At 39.4% G+C, this 19469-nt stretch overlaps 1 protein-coding gene across 1 annotated transcript in view; it reads left to right on the top strand.

Moving 5' to 3' along the window:
• WDFY4 (WDFY family member 4) overlaps window positions 1-19469 on the top strand; it is a 129320-nt gene that overhangs the window by 5833 nt on the left and 104018 nt on the right. The window contains exons 3-13 of the mRNA XM_082765209.1: window positions 3433-3547; window positions 4147-4250; window positions 5667-5813; window positions 6436-6625; window positions 7135-7324; window positions 9003-9163; window positions 9542-9994; window positions 11610-11714; window positions 12563-12753; window positions 15104-15714; window positions 18721-18814. Of these exons, the coding sequence (XP_082621335.1) occupies window positions 3433-3547; window positions 4147-4250; window positions 5667-5813; window positions 6436-6625; window positions 7135-7324; window positions 9003-9163; window positions 9542-9994; window positions 11610-11714; window positions 12563-12753; window positions 15104-15714; window positions 18721-18814 (2361 nt within the window). The remainder of the gene's footprint in view (window positions 1-3432; window positions 3548-4146; window positions 4251-5666; window positions 5814-6435; window positions 6626-7134; window positions 7325-9002; window positions 9164-9541; window positions 9995-11609; window positions 11715-12562; window positions 12754-15103; window positions 15715-18720; window positions 18815-19469) is intronic.

Here is a 19469-nt window from a genome sequence, read left to right as displayed (position 1 = left end):
GCAGAGCATAATCCTGAGAGATGGAGAAAATCTGGCCTATACTTAAATGTTTTCTCACCATGTAGTACAGTTGGATTGCCTTTTTCCTGAATTATCTAGGGTATTTCTGGGTATAGAAACTGAGTTTTTACACACCCGTTATGTAAATCTTTCAGAAAGATTAATTTTTTATTTTTTTATTTATTTATATATATATATTTTGTGAAACCATGTTTTAATTATGGCATATTTTATCTGTCTGTACTTGTGAGTTTTTGGGTCATGGGTGACCAAACTCAGACCCATCAATTCCCTACCTATCTGAGCCAGTTTTCTAAAAAGGTAGTAAGTAGGTGAGAAAAAAATATTGTTGGACATGGTCGCTCTACGTGGAAGCATTATGGGACACAAAAAGGGACCCTGTAGTACAAGGAATGTATTGAAATGTGTGAGCGAGGAACTCACTGCACTCAGTTCTGTGAAATCTTTGGTGTCCATAATAGTAAAGAAATAACTTCCAGACAGTCAAAGCATTTCACTCAGCATGATGAAGTGTGAACCTGTGAAGCTTAAACAGAACTTTCCCCGCAGAACACAGGGTTTCAAAACTGCTGTAGATGCTGGTGCCAGTTAACAGTACTGAAGCAGGTAACCCTTTGGTGTCAGCGTGATGCAAACAAATCAAGTGCAGTTCAAGTTGCAGGTAGGGTCTGGCAAGACCTATGGCAAAGACCTTGCTATATCTGAGTGCAAGCTTGCCCTGGTCCAAGGCACAATACACTTCTGACAATTGAGAAATAAACTTCAGTACCTGTGAGTCAGGACAGCAATTCCTCAGGAGGCAGGCTAAATGTTGCCAAGGCACTGGCAATTTTGTGCATACAAAAACCCATCTGTGCTTCCCTTCTGCAGGGCTGAACTTCACATGTTTTAGGGTTGTAAGAAATGATTTCTTGAAATGCAGTAATGATTTTGAATTCCTAAAGGATATCATGGCTACAGAATATATTCAAAACAGATGTGCAGATTTCTCATAAGCTTAATGCTTGCTTTTGTGCTCTGTGAGAGGGATTTTTGCCTTCCCTTTTCTCATTTTTTTTAACAGCAGAGCTTTGTGCTGTTTTGTAGTCTTTTAAGTTCAGATGCTTGGCTAGAGCATTTTGCCCTTGCATCACTGATTTAGGAGTACATTGTTGAAAGTCTGGTCCATTAGCTTCGAGTCATCATGTCTTTCCCCATACAACTTTACTACCTTCACGCAAGAGCTTCCTGCTTTGTGTGAAGTCCCTGGTGTGGCCTGGGCAAGCACATCTTTGTTCAAGCTGTATTTGCTATAAAGTTCTTAGCTGCATCAACTACCCTGCTTCCTTGTATTTAACAGGGGATTGTGCAAGTCCTCTTTCTCCCTTGAGGATTTTCATTTGTCTTTCTTTCCTTGTTGGATCATGCAGGTGCCAATGCATCTCTGTCTCCATCTGAGAGCTTTGGCTCTTGCTGGGCTGGCTGGAAAGAGGGCCCTAGTCAGGAGCCAGTTGAGATGCGGGGGCTCATTGCTCCCTGACACTCCTTGATGCAGAAGGAAAAGGTGTAGGAGGAAAATGTTAGCTATCTGTTTGTGATCTAGGCATAGGCTGGGAGTGATTTTAATGTGACATCTGGTGCCTCTTGGTGCCTCAGAAGGCATCAGAATGTTCTATTCGATAGATGGCTTTTGAGCTAGCATCTCTCCATGAAGCATTGCTCAAACCTCAGAGGGAAGTGTCATCCCCCTTAACACTGAAGCAGTCTGTTACTCAGCATAGGCAATTCTAACGTAGTGCTCTGTGTAAAACAGTTGGGAGTTTCAGTGTGTTGCTGCCTGTTCCCCCTGCCCCTGAGTAGGAAGGACAGATGGTAACAGCAGACAAGGAACTTGTGGCAGAATCTTAAACATCTAGAAACAGCCAAGCTTAAGAGGAAGAACAGATTAGATTGACACCGCATTATTTGAGATTCCCCAGAAGGCAGGCATTCTGGGATGGAGTCAGGTTGAGCTTCTTCCAGATACACATCTTTATAGACTCAAAGACCAATATGGAACTGATTGGGCCTGTTTCTAGAGGAGAGCATTTTCTAGATTTTATTGTCTGACCCCCACAGGATGATCACCCAGGAAATTAAATTGGAACATGAGTGGCCTTCTCTGTAATGACACAAGCTTACTGAGCTTTTGCACAATGACAGTAGCATTGCGCTGACCCTTTGATTAATTAATATTGTTGGTTGATTTAAAATGAATGTATTTTTAAATGAATAGGATATATTTGAGAAAAGGAAAGTTTGTCAGACTTGGAGCAGGGAACTATCACGTCTTGCTACTGTTCTTGTTGTCAGTTTTGCATTGAATTGTTCTTCTGTACTTGAACAAGTAATTTATAAACTAGTTTATAAATTTGCTTCTCTTGGCTAGCTAAATGTTTAGGGCAATACCTGGCTGCTTAGGAGAGCTTTATTATGGTGTAGGGTGGGGATTATTTAGAAATCCTGGGCTGGTAAATGTTTACTGTCAAAATCTTCAACATTTCAGAAGAGCATCTTTTCCTATAACAGTATTGAACTATACTCATGATGTAACTGGCTTGTGAAGTTGCAAGGTCATAGCCATAGAACTGTAAGGCAGAAACTTAGAAACTTTATACATGCACTAAAAAAGCAAAACATAAAAGAAGTGATGGATTTTACTTTTGTTGTTGTTGTTGTTCTGTGATTTTTCTAAATTTTTTTACCTTAAAGAAACAGTTCAGTTTCAGGTGAATCTTGCCAGTATACTGCTGCCTGCATGCAGTAGTTGCTTATTATCATGGTTTCTGTGTGACAGATCTGTTGCAGTGCTCCATGAGAGCTGCAGTTCCAACCCCATTTCAGTTTCTAAGTAGCTGAGACTGTGCAATGACTTACTGAACAGAGAAAATGCAGTTTTTATTTTATTTCTGAAAAATATTTTATCTTTTTGCTTATGACTGTCTTTAGTTTTGGGAAAACAATTTTTGGAGAAAGATATTCTTTTACTTGAATTTTTGGGCAACTCTAACACTAATCTCTTTAAGGTACAGACTGCTGTATTATTTTAAAATGGGCTAGCATGCATTTTGTTACAAATAAATATTGGCACAGAGGCAGTGACAGACATCTAAGCTGTTTTGATTATATCCATTGGAGAAAATAATGTAAATGCTGTCTGGCCAGGTGCATTATGTGAGTCAAATGTTGCCTCTTCCAGGTTGACTTGTGCATCTGTAGGGTCGGACTTCTGCTAGTCCATTAAACAGCATTTGCCAGACAACACTGTCTGGGGAGGGAATTTTGAAGGGAAATGTTAACTTTAGGTTTATGTATATTTATTACTACTTCTCAATCCACCAAACACATGCTGTATCAGAAACTTTTAAACAGTTTTTCACCCTTGGATTTCAGGCCTGGGAACAGTCTGCTGGAGTAATTGTATTCCCCAACATTCAGCTGTTAGCCAGTGAAGTTTCCAAGCTTCTGACCAAGGAGATTAAGAAGAATCTCAATGGCAAGCCTGCAGGTAACGATCCCATAGCATTTCTACTGGGCATTTGCTGTTATTCATCTGTCCTCTATGCTATGTTACACACTTTGTATGAGGGAAATAAAGAGAATAGAAAATGCTGAGCATACATGTAGCATGCCAAATCTTCTACCAGTGCTAGCCCACACCTATTAGGTGCAACTGTGCTGAAGATCTGGACTTGTATGCCACACCAAACTTTATTTTGGAGCTTGTAGGTAGAAATGTATAGCACTGCAGCTATGCAGTAAAATAGTAGGCTACACTTAACATTCTGAAGAGCTTTATTTAATGGGAAATGTAGGCCAGTCCCATTTGGCTTTCCTGGTGCCTTTTGTACACTCTTTGCACTAGTCAGTTGGCAAACTTCATGAACTGAGACGATATTCCCAGTGCAGCTTGTCAGTTTATGGAAAGTAGTTTACGTGAACTGGCCTGAGCCTGTTGTTGGATCAAAATCCTTTCATGTTTTTCCATTCACCTCTGAGGTTTTGCTAGTGTAATTTTGTAAAATGTGTCAGATCTGTTAAGAAAGGATCAATGCAGTGTTTTCACCTTTCATTAAGGAATTGAAGTTTAATGTTTTGTGGTAACAGAGGAAGCTCGGCTGGCTTTGGAGCAATTGCTGCAACAGAAAGGGGAAGCAGAAGATGGCTATTTGCTCCTGAAATCAGTGTATCTACTCTCACAGACTGATGTGGTAAGAGAAATAATTACGAAGGGTTTATTTTGTTTTGTTTTAATTTTATTTTTATTTTTATTTTTATTTTTTAGTTCTGAGAGACTTGGTAACCACCCCAACAGTGGAACATCTAGGACTTAAAATGTTTGTTTTGTACCCAGCGCTTTATGCATCAGCATGTCCAGGGTATAGTCAGAGAGAGAACATGCTAGCAGGTTTACAGTCCAGGCTTTTCTAAAATAGGGAAGTAAGTGTTCTGTGCTTTCAGATACCCTTTTGTTTTGGTAATCAGACAGCTGTTTTTTCTAGTATTTGTCTGATTTTTCTCCATTGTCTATTGCGGCTCTTCAGCCTTTCTTTGTCACTCCAGCTTACATATCAAGGAGATGACTGGTAAGGATCTGTCTGCTGATACTGCAGTGGTTGCATTCTCATTTTGCAGCACTTCAAAGCATTTCAGAGTCTATCTGTATGCCCATCCTCAATGCAGACTGGCACCAGCAGTACAGCCTGCTGGTGATGTGTGAGGGTGCATTTATCCCTGGCATTGAACTGAGCAGTTTGTCTCCTTATTTAGATAAATGAAAACAAAATCTTACTGTTTGCTGCTGGTAGGCATGATCTGTGTCACAGAAAGGAGGTGTATAAAATTATATATAGTTAGTCACAGTGTGAAGTTTCTTGTTGAGGTTTGTGCTTTTCAGAAATGTTTCTATTTTTTCTAGTACAGACTCACAAAAAAACCTTTGTATCACAAACCCCACTCTTCTTTTTAGTTTGCTAATTTTGAACTTGATTATTGCATGCCAAATGGGCACCCTGGGATGCCACTTCTTTAAGTTGCAAAGAGCCATTAGCAGATAGAAGGAAACTAAGTGCTGAGAAACATTGTGAAGAAGCAGTGTGTCTATTTATAAAAGCTATAATTATAAGTGTTTGTGCACTTACTGAATGAGTTGTAAAAGAAAAGGAATTATAGCTAAGTTGCTGCTATGCTAGGGTCAAGGATGGAATGGAGAACTTACGCTTTTAACATACCAGGCTTCTGTGTTGTCCTGTGAATTAATGATAAAAGAGGTACTGTCTGCCCCTGGATTTACTACTATTGTAGCTGCTAGTTAGTTTGCAGGTTATATGCTTTATCAGCTGTAGGTCTGCTTATGTAGGACACGGTAAGCATCTGTCAAAGCTTTATTTGATCTGGGGTGGGAATTCCTAGGAACAGCTGTGACAATGCACGGTCAGTGTGTTTGCTTCTCCCAAGAGGGTCTCTAGAGCCATGATCTGATTGCCATGCTAGTGTGCCCTTGAGCACTTCTAAGAATAAAATACTTAGGTAACTGGTTCACCTGTTAAGACTATGCTTGGTGTTTAGAAACATATGGAAAGTGCAGTCAGCTTCTGGAGGGTCTGATTTTGTTTTTTCTTACTTAGAGAACTTTGAGGAACATCATTGGATCTGGCCTTCCAGCTGCTCTGATGCAGTGCCTGTACCTTTTCTTTACTTTTCCTCTGAAGAAAACCAGTGATGATGGAGAGACAAGTGAGAATGAGACTCAAACTCAGGAGATGCTTGTTAAGGTGAGTTGCCCCTCTGGCAGTTTCTTTGCCCTGAGTGCTCACATTCATTCAGGCTTCAGAATGGAACTGGTGGTGATTCAAATGTCCAAATAAAGGAATAAATTAGGACTGAAAAATCACTGAACAAGTATCAGAAGCCTTATAAAACAATCTAGATGATGCAATTATCTCTTATTTTGTTAAGTGAAACAGCATAACTTATATTCAAAACCCAAAAATTTAAAAAAATATCCTAGTGGAAGTTATGCTTGTTAATTTCACTGCATGTTATCTTCTGGCATCAGTAGCTAAACTGATTTTTTTTCTCCCCCATTTAACTGCTCAAAAATTGATGATGGATAGAACAACCACTGATTTAGATTTGTTTATTTTTTTCAGTTTGACCTGGCTCACTGTATCCAGTTTTCATTTCTTAATTCCTGTGTTTACAAGTTTAGGAGGGCTTTGATACTACAATACTGTGGTCCCGCTATAAGCTCTGCAGTGACCCCACACAGAGTTTTGTGCTGCTTTGGTTTTCAGTGGATGAGTACAGCTGTGGTCATGTTGGGTTAATGCTGGCCTTTGTCTCCCAGGTATTTGTTGAGTTGTTTACTGTAGCTGATGTTTGTTTTCTTTTCAGATAATGCTTAACATGTATAGAGAGGAACAAGGTGTAGAGGAACTTCTGGCAGCTGATAAGCTTCAGTCATTAATTATAGCAACTGCTTCCCTCTGGGACCAGTGTAACCATTCGTGGAAAGTACCCACAGGCTGTGTGCTGCGAACAATTTCAAAAGCTCAGACCAGAAACAGCATCCTATACCTACAAGGTTTGGTTTAGTAATTTGGCTTCTCTTTTCCTTGTGGCTGTCCTGCGAATTAATTGTCAAGAAAATTTTCTCTGGGATAGGTTTTTATCTCTACAGTAGCTGATACTCAGTCAACTGAAAACAATGGGCTCTTAACTGTCCAGACAGGAGCTTTATTTAGTGATGATAGACATCTAGAAACTGAGGATTTCTCCACACACACAAAAAATTACTGGCAAGGGTCCATCCCACCTGATCACACTCTTGTAGACAAGCATAAAACTTTTTTTCAGTAATGTGAGGCTCGTCAACATTCGCAATAGAAGGTTGATGGCACTGCCAGAGGAGCAGTATCTTTTTTTGGATGATATCATGATTGGTTGTGAGTTATATTCTCATTTCTTTCTAGACTATTTGTCTAATGTTAAAAACTTGTTCCATTTTTGTCAGTAACTTCAAACTTGTTTGACTCTCAGTTCTTAAATACCTGTGGTTTTTGTTTGTTTTGTTTTGTTTTGTTTTCCCTACAGCTGTGGACTGCATTAAAATAGCTATTCAGAATCTCTTTAAACTGGCTGATACACTACCTGCTTGTGATGTGTGTGAAGCTGTTAGTATCATGTTGTGCTTTGTGAAAGATTCCTATCCCATATCATCAGTTTTATTAACAGAGTTTGAAAATAATGATGGCTACCAACTCCTGCTAAAAGTTCTTCTCAGGTAAGTGTAGAAGTTTTTTGTTTATTTCTAGAGGATGGTAAAACTTCATTTTCACAAGGTGTGTTGATCTGCTTTAAAATGTTGGTCATATAAGTAATACTGTGTGGATGCAAAGCCAGTAATAGTCTCTGACATTGAGTCTCTCATTGCTATTTTGGGAGGGGAAGCAGTTCATAACTTCTTCTACTGAAACCATAACAGAAATTAACTGTAGGAGAAGTTAGTTTACAGGTTGGGTAGGGACTTACCGAACAGAAAGCAAGGGTTTTTCATCAGTTATTAGGATTAGAAGGGATCTGGGAGGCTGAGAATCTTAGAACCATTCTGGTTGGAAAAGACCCCTAAGATCATCTAGTCCAACCTTGTTTTAGGTAAAGAGGTGAACTCTTAATCCAGAAATACACTCAGCTAGGGAGTGAAAGCAGATCTCCTTGCAGTGCAGAAGACAAAAATTCACACAATTTTATATTTTAAAAAGTTAAGTTCTTCTGAACTGAGATGAATTTGAAAATATCAGATTAAATTCAAACTAGTCATCCTAATCAAAAGTACAGAGCAGAATCTTTTAGTCTTCTTGTTATTCTCACTGCCTAAACAAGCTGTGAGTTTGCTACGTCAGAACAGAATGTTATACCGTTTCCCCAGAAGTGCTTAGCTTTTTTTCCTTTTTTTTCTTTAATACTGTATGAAGAGAGCACTTCCAGATCTTCTCAATACATTGTTTTTTCCATTATGGCTTTGCCTAATCTTGTACGTTTTCTCCAACACTCGAAAGAACTTTGGTCCCTGACCAGAACATCAGGCTTAGGATGTATTTGTAATTTGAATGTAGGGTGTTCATGGATCCAAACTAGGTGGACATTATTTCTGATGTTTTCTTGCAGGGCAAAAAATTACTGACCTACAGTTGGAAGAAGCTTTGTCTCTTTTTATCTGGCAGTGTTTTCTTTAGTTACCATGGAGTGTCTAGCTTTCTCTTCTAAATAAGTTGTGTTGAAAGATGGCTATTTCTGAAGAAAATCTATCCACATAAGGGAAGAAACATATGATCTATATCAGCAAGGGCTATGACTGTCTCACTCTTTTTTAACTGATAAAACCAGTCTGGGGAGACAGAAATAGTCTCAGGGCTTCATTTTTTTGTCTCTTCCCAGCAAATACTGGCAGCAAAGGGTAGGCAGAGAACTTTCACTGAACTTTTTATTTGCCAGATTTCTTATTTTATGATGCATGGAATTTGTTCTTCAGATAAAGAAAATTCTGTTTACAGAATATTCTTCCCCACCAGGTTACATTCTTCCCTGCTAAAATCGAACACTAGCATTTTCCCTCACCATTCTTCTTGCTTATAAAACATTGTTTTCTTTCTGAGAGACTTTCCTAACTTCTCATATCTATTGCTCTGCCACTAACCCATGCCCAGATACTGCCGTTTTCATTAAGATTTAATCCTCTCTATGCAGTATAGAATAGAATGGCATGACAAGCAGATGTTTCTGCCCTTTGACAGTTGCTGTCTTAGGTCTAAACTATTACACATCTGGGGTGACAGCTCAAACTATTTCATTACCTAGGACAGACATGGTATGTTCATGTTTGATTCAGTACGTGCTGCTGTGTCCAAAAAGTTTACATTACTAAGGCATGAACACATGACTGTCCCAACTTTTGTTGCTAGATGTGAGGGGTTGCAGCAAAATGAAGGAGACCCCTATCTGAATGAGATTCTGGACATGCTGACTTGCCTTACAACCTGTGGAAAAACTGAACTGAAAGTTTCTGGCAATATTGTACACCCGCAATTACCGCACTTTGATTTTGAACGGACACGGTCTTCTGGTACAGTATATACGTGTCGATATGTAGGTGGATCATAAAAAAAAAGAAAAGGGGGGGGGGGGGGGAGGATCTGTTCAGCATGCCTCTTAAGAGGGAGGAAATGCTTAAAATTGTATAAACCTGAGTGTTACCTACATCAAAATGAACTGACCATATCAGTTGTATGGTCTGGTTGTAGGTTGTGAATGTGGCTCCCAGACACATTCTTTGTATCTGTGATTCCTGTTTCTGGTCTCAGATGTGACTGAATATTAATAGTTAAAGTTCTTGCAGATAAAATCATCATATTAATCATAATGATATAAATCATCATTTAATCATATTTATGATTTAAAAGGAGAAAAAAACAAAGGGCTATCTCACCTGTTTTTCTTGCAGGAATGACAGTGAAAAATCTCCAAGCTTTTCAGGTGTTGCAGTCTATTTTTCAGAAAAGTAATGATCAGCACCTTTGTGGAAGAATCTTAGGAGCAATTGGTACCATATGGGCCTGGAACATGGTGAACTTCTTTCTTCTGGAATGGACACTACAACCTATCAACAAGTTTACTGACATAATCCATTTCAAACCACAACCAGTCCAGGTCCAATTTTTCAGACTGGTGGAGTCAATAGTGCTAGACCTGTCCTACATCCCCCATGAAATTTTGAAGAAGGTTCAGTATTTGATAAAGGAAAATGTAGTGCCAATCTGCACTTTAACAGCTCTCCAGTGTCTTCTCAGCATGACCAAGAAGGATCCACTATTTAGCGACATATTCCGGGACTCAGGGTTGTTAGGCCTACTGTTGGCACTTTTGAGGAAGCAAGCCAAGATCCTGAGGAAGTCAGGTACAACTGTCATTTGTGATGACTCTGAGGCAGGCATATCGATAGGAAAGAATACATCTCTTTCTACAATCAATTAAAAAATATACTGAGTAGCTAGATTTCTGTCTGGAAGCCAGCTGGCCTAACTTTAAATTTGAGATGTTTCTGTCATACTAAGCCAGGTCCTCTCTGAATTCTTAGTGAACAGAATGAAACTATAACTATCCTAAACAGCTCATGTAATGTCTTCACTGATGTACAGTCAATTACTCTGGAAGGGTACCATTCATCCCATATTTCTAAACTGGTCTTGATTTGGGATTCTCTGAGATGACAGCTTGATAGTAGAGGAAGAAAGCTTCCCACAGAACTTAGTTCGTATGAAAACAGCACTTAGTCCTGAGGACTCATTATGGAAGGAGGTTTCTCAAATTTTGGATGTACAATACTCACAATTACTACTATCCATTCTAGTGATATAGGAGATATCTATATCAGGTACTTATATAGTTATTTGACAGGAAGGTTCATGTGTAGTAACTGTAGGGTACAGCTGACTTACAGTAAAGGCTAACATATTTAAAAGCTTTTTTTAAACTATTTTAAATCATTATAAAAATGCCTGTGCTGTATGAATTAGGAAATGCCTTTAAATTTCATAATAATAGTCATCTAACTGAGAAGGGACCCAAAGTACTAGGTATAACTTCTGGAGTAGCATACACAATTGAATAATTTATATATGTTTATTCCAAGCAACAAACAGAATATGAATTGCAACAGAAGTTCCAGTGTGTGGATGCCCATTACCTGCAAGGAAACTCAGCTTTGAGTCCTTGATATCAGAGAGTTCGAATTTTGTATGACAGTATTTAAAGAGTGTCAAGATAAGTTGCCAAGAATGGTTGTATGTATCTTCCATTTATCAGCTAGCTGGTGTATTTTACTGCCTTAGATCACTTAGTGATGAAAATTGTACAGAATGAGTGACTGAATAGCTAGATAATTTGTAACTTCAGATGAAAAGATGAAGAGGGGCAAGTGGGAACACACTGTGCAGGGATCAATGATTCCCTCTCTTGGTTTCTAGAAATGATCTGCAAACTTCAGGGCCTTTAGAGCTTAAAACAAAACCAACCCGCTATCTTACACTGTCTGATTCTGGAAAAGTTTGCCTTTAAACATGCAGACATTTTCTGCTTTGTACTTTTAGTTGTAGATAGTGCTTTGTACTATCTGTTGGTCTATTTTTCCACTTCACAGCTCAGAAGCTGTAATGTTCTTTTACTTGTGTGTGCTCCTGCTAGGTATTACTGAACAGGTCACTTTACGTCAGCTATGTAAGTGGGAAGTAGAAACATAGCTATTACTAGTATTGTCCATAGTTATGCAAGAGTTTGGGATGCAGAGCCTAGAGTCAAATCTGTGTTTCCCAATTCCAGACTAAACCCTGATTGCTAGACAGTGCCCTGGATGTCTTTTGCTGCTCACTTTAGAGCTCAAGTAGTCTGCAAATAATATTTAATTGAACTACAATTTGCTGGAGAATTGGTTTTATTTTTTTAGTTTAAGATAATCTAACTACAGTTAACCACATCTTGTATAAATTTTATTACTACTTCTAATACACTGACAGCTGGAACCCATCTGCCTGCTCCAGAAGAAGGCACTGAGAAGGAATTAAATGCTGTCATGCTGAAGATGGTGGCTGCACTTACTCTGGGGTCTGTAAGGAACACTGGTAAGAAATGACATGACTGCATTGCTTTGGTGATAAATGGCCATGATGCCTCTTCAGGTGCACCAGTGAACTTTCTGGCTTTTGTGCTTCAGTGAGAAGTGTAGGGATGACAGTGTTACACCAGAAATATGGTAAAGATATCCACATTCTCTACAATGAGACTTACCCTGGTAGTTGTGCTACTTCCCTCATCCACGTGGATGACCCTAAAACATTTAGACAGAAGATGTAAACTTTACTTACTGAAAACAAAATTGTGTGTAAGAGTTTTATGTATTGTTTGTTCATCCATGTTTTCTTCCATGGTGTCTGTTATGTGAAATCTTGACGTGATCAGACACATGATGGGTCACACTCATACATTCAGTATTGGCACAATTAAGAGAGAGGTTTGTGTGGGGAGTCTTGTGGAACAGTAAAACATAGAAGATCCTTTTTACTCCTGTATTACTGAGTACTGCAATCTGCTCATTTAATTCAGTCTTGAATTCTAGAGTCATCATTTGCAGCATCTTACATAATGCAAATGTATCATCACAAACTGCCCCAAACAAGTCTCCTTCATAAACTAAAGGAATGTTTAAGATGAAAACTAATTAGGCACCTTTTCATGCATTATCGAATTGGGAAACTATCATCTCTGATGGTTAGAGACTGTGATCATCCTGTGATTTTATCCCCTCTCGTCCTCTTCAGTTTGTGTCCATTAGCTTAACAATCTTTTCTTTCTTGCCTCTCACGCTGTATTTGTAGAAATTTGGCACTACACACCAACACTGAAAACCTGCTTCTAAAAACTACAAACAAAGGATACTTTAAGTAACAAATGATACTGTATTTTTCCCCAGTTGTTTTAAAGGACTATGGAATGGTGCCATACATAAAGATATTTTTGGATGATGAGTGCTACAGGAGTGCTACTCTTAGCATCTTGGAGCAGCTATCAGTCATCAACTATGAAGAATATATGAGCATTGTTATTGGAGCCCTCTGTTCTTCTACTCAAGGGGAACTAAATCTGAAACTAGATCTGCTGAAGGTAATTAACATGGATTCCAAGTTGGTTGTTGTTTTCTTGGAAACTGTTTGGCTTGTGGCAAATTGCTCTAGATCTTTTCCCAGCACTGTGTTTTTCCAGGAAGGTAAGTACTGAAGAGGAAGGAGCTACGGACCAGTTTTTGATTCTGGTAGATCAAGTGCTTTGACTTTTAGTGGGGGCCATCTGTGTGGTCAGCACCTTCCTTCAGTATCAGACTGAAATACCATGAACTTAAGTAGTAACACATGACAGAGAAATGGAGGTGGCAAATATTAGGGCACGGTTGTATGTGTAGTTATATGTAATGTGACAGAGAAAGGGCAAACAAATGTGAATAAAAATGGAGATGTGGAGGGAGGATGTGGGAAGAGGTAAAAGAGTAAGATTGGAGGGGGGGCAGGGTAGGCATGAGATGGAATAGCTTGATTCTGATATGTTCCCGAGGTTGTAGCTTTGCTGTCCTTAATTTGGTAATCTCTTACATACACCAGTGTTAGGGGAAAAACAGAGGTGAGTTCATGGTAAGGGGGATTCTTATGGATGTTTATGGAGAGTCTGATCCATAGGCAACTGAAGCAGGGGAAAGAATCAGTGTGCTTTATTCTGGTTTAGGTCATAAGCATCAAACTGAAAAGCAGCAGTGTTGTAAGAATTAATTTAAAGTTTCATTCTGCCTTCTCTACCAGGTGTGAACAGAATTCATCTTTTAGCACAATATAGCAGCTCTTTTTGTGATAAAATAACCATGTTACTTTAAATTTTGTCACTTTTCATAGCTTTGATTTGAAACAGTAAAGTTTAACAATGTTTGTAGAGAAGTTGAGTGCAGTGTCCAAACTAATATGAAAATAAATGCAGCTTTGGTGTCTAATTCTGACAAATGATAACTGTATTAAAACATAATGTAAGCAAATGAATTTATTATCTGCATCCATTGGGACTGTGATTGTGTTATACACAAATTCAGATTGATTTGCTAATATATATTTAGCTGTTAAAGCCTGAGCCCAAATGTAATTAGCACTGCCGTATTCCAGGGTGGCACGTGGACAATTATGAGGAATAACAAATAATGGAATGTGAAATAAATTCTGTTAACGTTAACTGAGTTAGGGGGTTTCCAGCAGACATCAGTTTTATAGATTCAAGACAGAGGAATACTAACTCATAGGCGATTAAATTCTAACTGAGTTAGCGCTGGAGGAAATGTGGTTACTGTTGACCTTCCCTGAAATGTGTTAAAGCCATCCTGATAACTTCAACTCTTGAGTTATTAAATTTACTCCCTGTTCAGAAGTCTCTGCCTGGTTTGATGCATTATCATACAAAATTGAATGGCAGTAAAGGCGTTTCTCTTCCCCCTCTAGTTCTGGCAACCTTTTCTCACGGTCCTAGATCCTGTTACTGGGAGATTCACTTGTTAGAGCTGTTCCTCTTCAGCAGTGTGGAAAGATACAGATTCCAATTTGGAAGGCCACCAGTGCCTGAAAGAGCATCATCTTTACAAAACAGATTGTTGATCATCCCCTAAACCTGGGATGGATTGCATTCAAATACACTAGACTGCTTCCTTGCTTCCTCACAACCTTTTTTTTTTTTTTTTTTTCCCAACTGACTTTACTTCCACTGCTATAATTCTTAACATCTTTGCTAGATTTGTTTTGCAATGGCAAGCCCGTACTATTTCAAATTTACAAGTGGAATAGGTTAGGTTTTATACCCGTGTAATATTATCAAGTGGCATTCACTTACAGCCTGCTTTAAGCCCACGTAAGTCAGAGAAACCTAAGAACATTGTTGTCTTTGGATTTGACTCTTCATGGTTGTTTTTATTCTAAAGTGTTGTGCAAACTATAAAAATAACCCTACTGAGAATGGGAATTGTTGCTTTTCTTAAAGAGGAGAGCCTACTACTTGCTGTATTCTTTGGGCTATACTTGGTCACTTTTTTTTTTTTTTCATCTTAAGCTTTCTTGAAAGTGTCTGAGAAGAGATTAGCCAAAGGTCTGAAACAGTATCTCTGACCAAACTAGCTAAGCTATGTAATGCAGGATTTTTTTCTTTACTTTATTCCTGTTAACACCACTTCTCACCTGTCAGACTGACTGTGGGTTTTCTCCTGAGGGTGTGTATGAATCTAGGATGTTTGACTCTGTGGGTACATGGGAGAAGGAGGGTGGAGAAAAGATGTGCTGTGGTGACCTTACCTTTGACCAACTTTTTTTTTTTCTATTCTGAGTGAAATTTCAGTGAAAGAATTTTGCAAAACATTTGCAATTTTAAAATATTCTTATTTTTTGCCCTTTCTTTTAAGTGTTTCTTTTGTTTCCTTTCTTCACAATGTTTATAGTCACTCCTGAGAATATTGGAGAGTCCCAAAAGTCATTCAGCTTTCAGAACTTGCAGCGGATTCAATGGACTCCTGTCTCTTCTCTCAGACATGGAAGGTGCCTTGCAGGACCCTCCATCTGGGCTATGGGCAGCAGTTGGACAGAATCGCATAATGGAGCTTGTTTTCTACACTCTTCAGGGGATAACAGCAGCCCTGCATCTGGACCCTGTTAACAGTGACTTCTTTCAGAGGAACAGCCTCTTTGAAAAGATGGCAGAGGATCTTGGGTCACTTGGTTGTTTCTGGACGCAAAGAGAATGGCAAATCCCTCTGAGCCTTGAGAAGAAAAGGACGTTTGCAGAATTCTTGGATGCAGCTTTCTGCTCCTCAGAACCTTTCCCAGCATGGCTGAAGAACTGCATATGGATTTTGAATTTTCTTGATCATATGGTTAAAGGAACTCTCCATCTGGAGAGCTACTTTAAGGAGATAAAGCCAGAGATGGGTGAGCCATCGAGAGATGATCAGGAGGGATCTGAAGCTCAAGAAGAACATCCTGTTACTTTCAAAAGATTAGTCAACAAATTACCTGCCTCAGCATACAGGTTATGGGAAAATCCTGAGGAGAAGTAAGTCCTGATTTTACTACAGGAAATATAGTAGTAAGACTGGTATCTGCATTTTATATGGTAGTAAACTGAGGCAGGGTGTGGCAAAATTTCCCTAGACCAAACAAATCAGTCATACAGTCCCAAATGCCAGGCCTTCAGATAGCAGAAGTCATGTCATTTTGAAAGGTAAATGGTGGTAAACATTAGGGCATGTATATTTAGTGGAGCAGTGGGACACAGAAGCCTGAGAGTTGCACAGTTAGAGCTGAAGGTTCTGGCATGTGCAATGTGTGAGCAGCATTGGGTTCTAAGGAGGGTTGTTGGGGCTTGCAACTAATAATTAGTGTCTACTTGAACATTCTCCAATCAATTTTGACTTTTTTTAAACAGTGTGGGAAGCTTTTTCCAGTCACCTGATACATGAAAAATAAAAGCTTTTAAATTATTTTAGATGCTCCTGGATGTGTGTGCGCCCACACGTGCACTCGCTGGCTCATCTAGTTGTACAGCTTAAATAGAGAAAGCTGGGAAAGGAACAGTCATGCTGCATGCCAGATATAGTGGAGTATGGCAGGAAGAAAAGACTACACCAGAGATCAATGTAGCTGTCATCTGTGAATCAGTGCTAAGTTATTTACATTTCATAATTTGTGAGATCTGCCCCTTCCTGTGTCTGCAGCTTTATCTTGGATCTCGCAGTCTTTTTCTCAAAAATGTTTCTCGTTGAAGTTACAGCTAAAAACGTTGAGTGCAGTGCTTACGACTGGGAGATTTCTTCAGCCCTTGCTTTAGACTATTCCTCAGTCATCAGTGTATGCAAACAGCAGAATATATTCTAGCAAGCTGTCAATTTTCATGACATACAATCTGTATCCTTTTCCAGTAGTAAATTTTCTGAAAATAAAACTAAGAAATCAAGTTCCCAGCATTCCTTCAAGCCTGTGGTTCCCCTTATGCAGCTTCCTCCTAGCTCTACTCCACACTCTCACTTCCTCCTGAAAAAGGCTTCAGCATGGAGCTACGCATTTTGAAAGGAGGAACTTGAGTGCAGCCAGTGTAGGTGGCCTGTGATTCTTTGTCCTGTGACATGGATTTAACATCCCCTGAAGAGGGAGAAAGGAGGTGATCTGGTAGTTCTAGGAGCCTGTGACTCAGACACGGAAATATCAACATTTTAACTGAGTAATATTCTAGCCTCTTACACTGTCCTGTGGTGAATGATGCTGAAAGCTGCTGGGTAACAGGGGAATTTACCCTTTAATTCCTGTCTGAAAAATGGCCTTCTGTGTTCCTGCTCTTGTGTTACTGTTTGAACCACCTCCTGTTTTTCCTTTTGCTGCTGGGGATTTGAGATGGCTTGCTGCAAGCTGTGTTAGTGAGGGTGCTCTCTCTTTGGGAGGAAAGCCCCTCTTTGTGCCCACCCCAGCAGAATGGCTGCTGCAGCTGCCATTGCACAGATTATGCTAATAGATCTTCAGGTTCTTTGTGGCATCTCATTTTGTCCCCATGCCCTCTTTCTTGTCTTGCTGTTAAGTAACAGTCAGTGCAGAGTGCATTTGGGATCCACACAGTGATAGTGATGGGGTAAGGGGAGTGGTATCACGGGGCTGACTGGATAGCCCTGAAGCTGGGATATTTGCAAGGGTGAGGAGGTGGTGTATGGAGGCAACTTTTCTGCGAAGACAAGCCAGAAAACGAAGGCCTCTTGAAAAAACAGAGAGAGGGATAGAGATAAGACTGATAGGATATATTTATCTGGTATTCTTGAAGGCAGTGAGAGTCTGGTGCTGACAGGGGAGCAGTGTGATGCTGGTCAGGGACACTGGAGTCACTATTTTCTTAGGTATTTATACCAGATCTGATTTCGATCGATTACACAGAAAATGCAGCAAATGAGCAACTGCTTTGAAAGCGTTGTTTAGCATATTCCTTGAGGGTGCAGTAAGAATTATTTGTCACTGTGTGGCAGTGTGCTACACATTACTTGCTGCTCTGGTGTGTTAGATAAGCCTTTTTTGGTCATGGCTAACAAGTGTTAATTACAGCATTTTATCCTTCTTCAAGTCCCTTGTACATTTTTTTTTTATGCTCCCTCTTTTACTTACACCCTTCGATTTATATAGATTGTGAAGCATATTTTGCTTTATTTTTTTTTTTTTTTTTCTGTCTAACTATGGATGTTAGATGTTGCTTGGGCTTTCTTCATGAAGTATTTTTGGGATAGATGTGCACTGTCAGAAACATCACAGCTCCGGTTCAGAGGTGCACCCAGAAATGCTGATGATTCTGTGAACATGCTGATGAACATGCAGTGCCTGGAGTAGAGTTACTGCTATGAAGTGCCTTTGTCTTAGAGGTACATCTGACCTCTAGCCTGCATCATGGCATAAGCAACTTTTCTCTGTGGTAAATTTGATGCCCCAGTTCTTTCCTGTGCCTGAGTGTGCAAAGATGATGCATGGTGAAAATGAAAACTGGTTGGGAAGCACAGATACATAACTTTCTTTTACTTGTTTAAGTAGATTCTGTTGTTAGAAGGAAAGGGTGGCATGCTGATTGCATCAAGGCTGTCTCATCTTCTCATCTTGCTGTTTTGGTTTGAAAGCCCTAAAGTTACTGTCTGACCAAAGTTACAAACTGCTTGGAAATAAAAAATACATGGTACCTTTGGGCTGATGCCTCAGGGAGACCTCTGGTTGTCTGTTCTCTGTACTTCAGGTACCTTCAAAGGTAAAGTTTATTTAAAGAGGCTGCTGCACATCTTTCAACCTGCAGGTTCCTTTCAACCTGCAGGATGAGATCATGATCAGGTTATATCCCATTGTTGTTACTCCCAGGAGGCTCCCATCTGCTCCAGGTCATCTGTATTTTTTGCGGAGACATTTTCCAGTTTTCTCCATTTTCAAATGCCAAGCCTGGTTACAGCTAGGCAGGTTTAATACTGTACTCTGCTGGAACATTAGTTATAACCTCCTTGCTGCTATCAACAATAATTATAAGCCTTATACATCTTTTTTCCTGCAGGTGGGAAATGAGAGACACTGTTATTGTACATCCAGGTGCTGTCTGTGTTATGGTGAGGCTGCTGCCAAAGCTGTACAAAGAGGGACACTCTCAGGTGAGTCTGAGAGGGGGTCCTTGTGAATTTGTTTCAAAACAATCAGTGTTTCCTACCTGTGTCTTGTGTGTGTGGCTTTTGTTTGCAAACTTGGATGAGTTGGGCTTTGATTTCTGTTATAAATTCAGATAAATAATGACAAAGAATGAACAGAACTAGTTTTGAAAATTGTTAAAATATTGCTAATTGATCTAGCAACCAGAACAATCTGGCTCTTTAGGTCTAGCAGTCCATAAGCTTACAATTAATTTAGACTCTGTTTTGCTTTGTCTGGCCTCCAGTACGCACACCCCCTCTGAACAAGTAAACTGCCTACATTGCATCTGCTATCTTGTCTTAAATACTCAAATATGGTTAAAGTACATACAGAGGGATTGAAATAAAACCAGATTGTTCATCCAGAGCTATGGAAGATGGGAATGCAACTGCCAGTATATCCCAACTCAAGGCAGCAATTATTGAAATTTTGATAATTACAGTAATTAATTCCTGATAAACAAGTAGAATAGTTAATTGGATGAGAGAGAGTGCCCTCAAGAATGTGAATCTGAGTTGGCTCATGGCTGAGCTGGCTGAGAGTCTGTCAGATCCTCAGTAGATGGCAGTGTTCTTAAAAATTTGAAGGACTGGAGCACAAATTTTAGACACTTTAGTC

The sequence above is a fragment of the Aythya marila genome, assembly GCF_965140915.1.
Source record: "Aythya marila genome assembly, chromosome: 7".
In the NCBI taxonomy this organism is placed as follows: domain Eukaryota; kingdom Metazoa; phylum Chordata; class Aves; order Anseriformes; family Anatidae; genus Aythya; species Aythya marila.
This window is presented reverse-complemented; position numbering and strand designations above follow the sequence as displayed.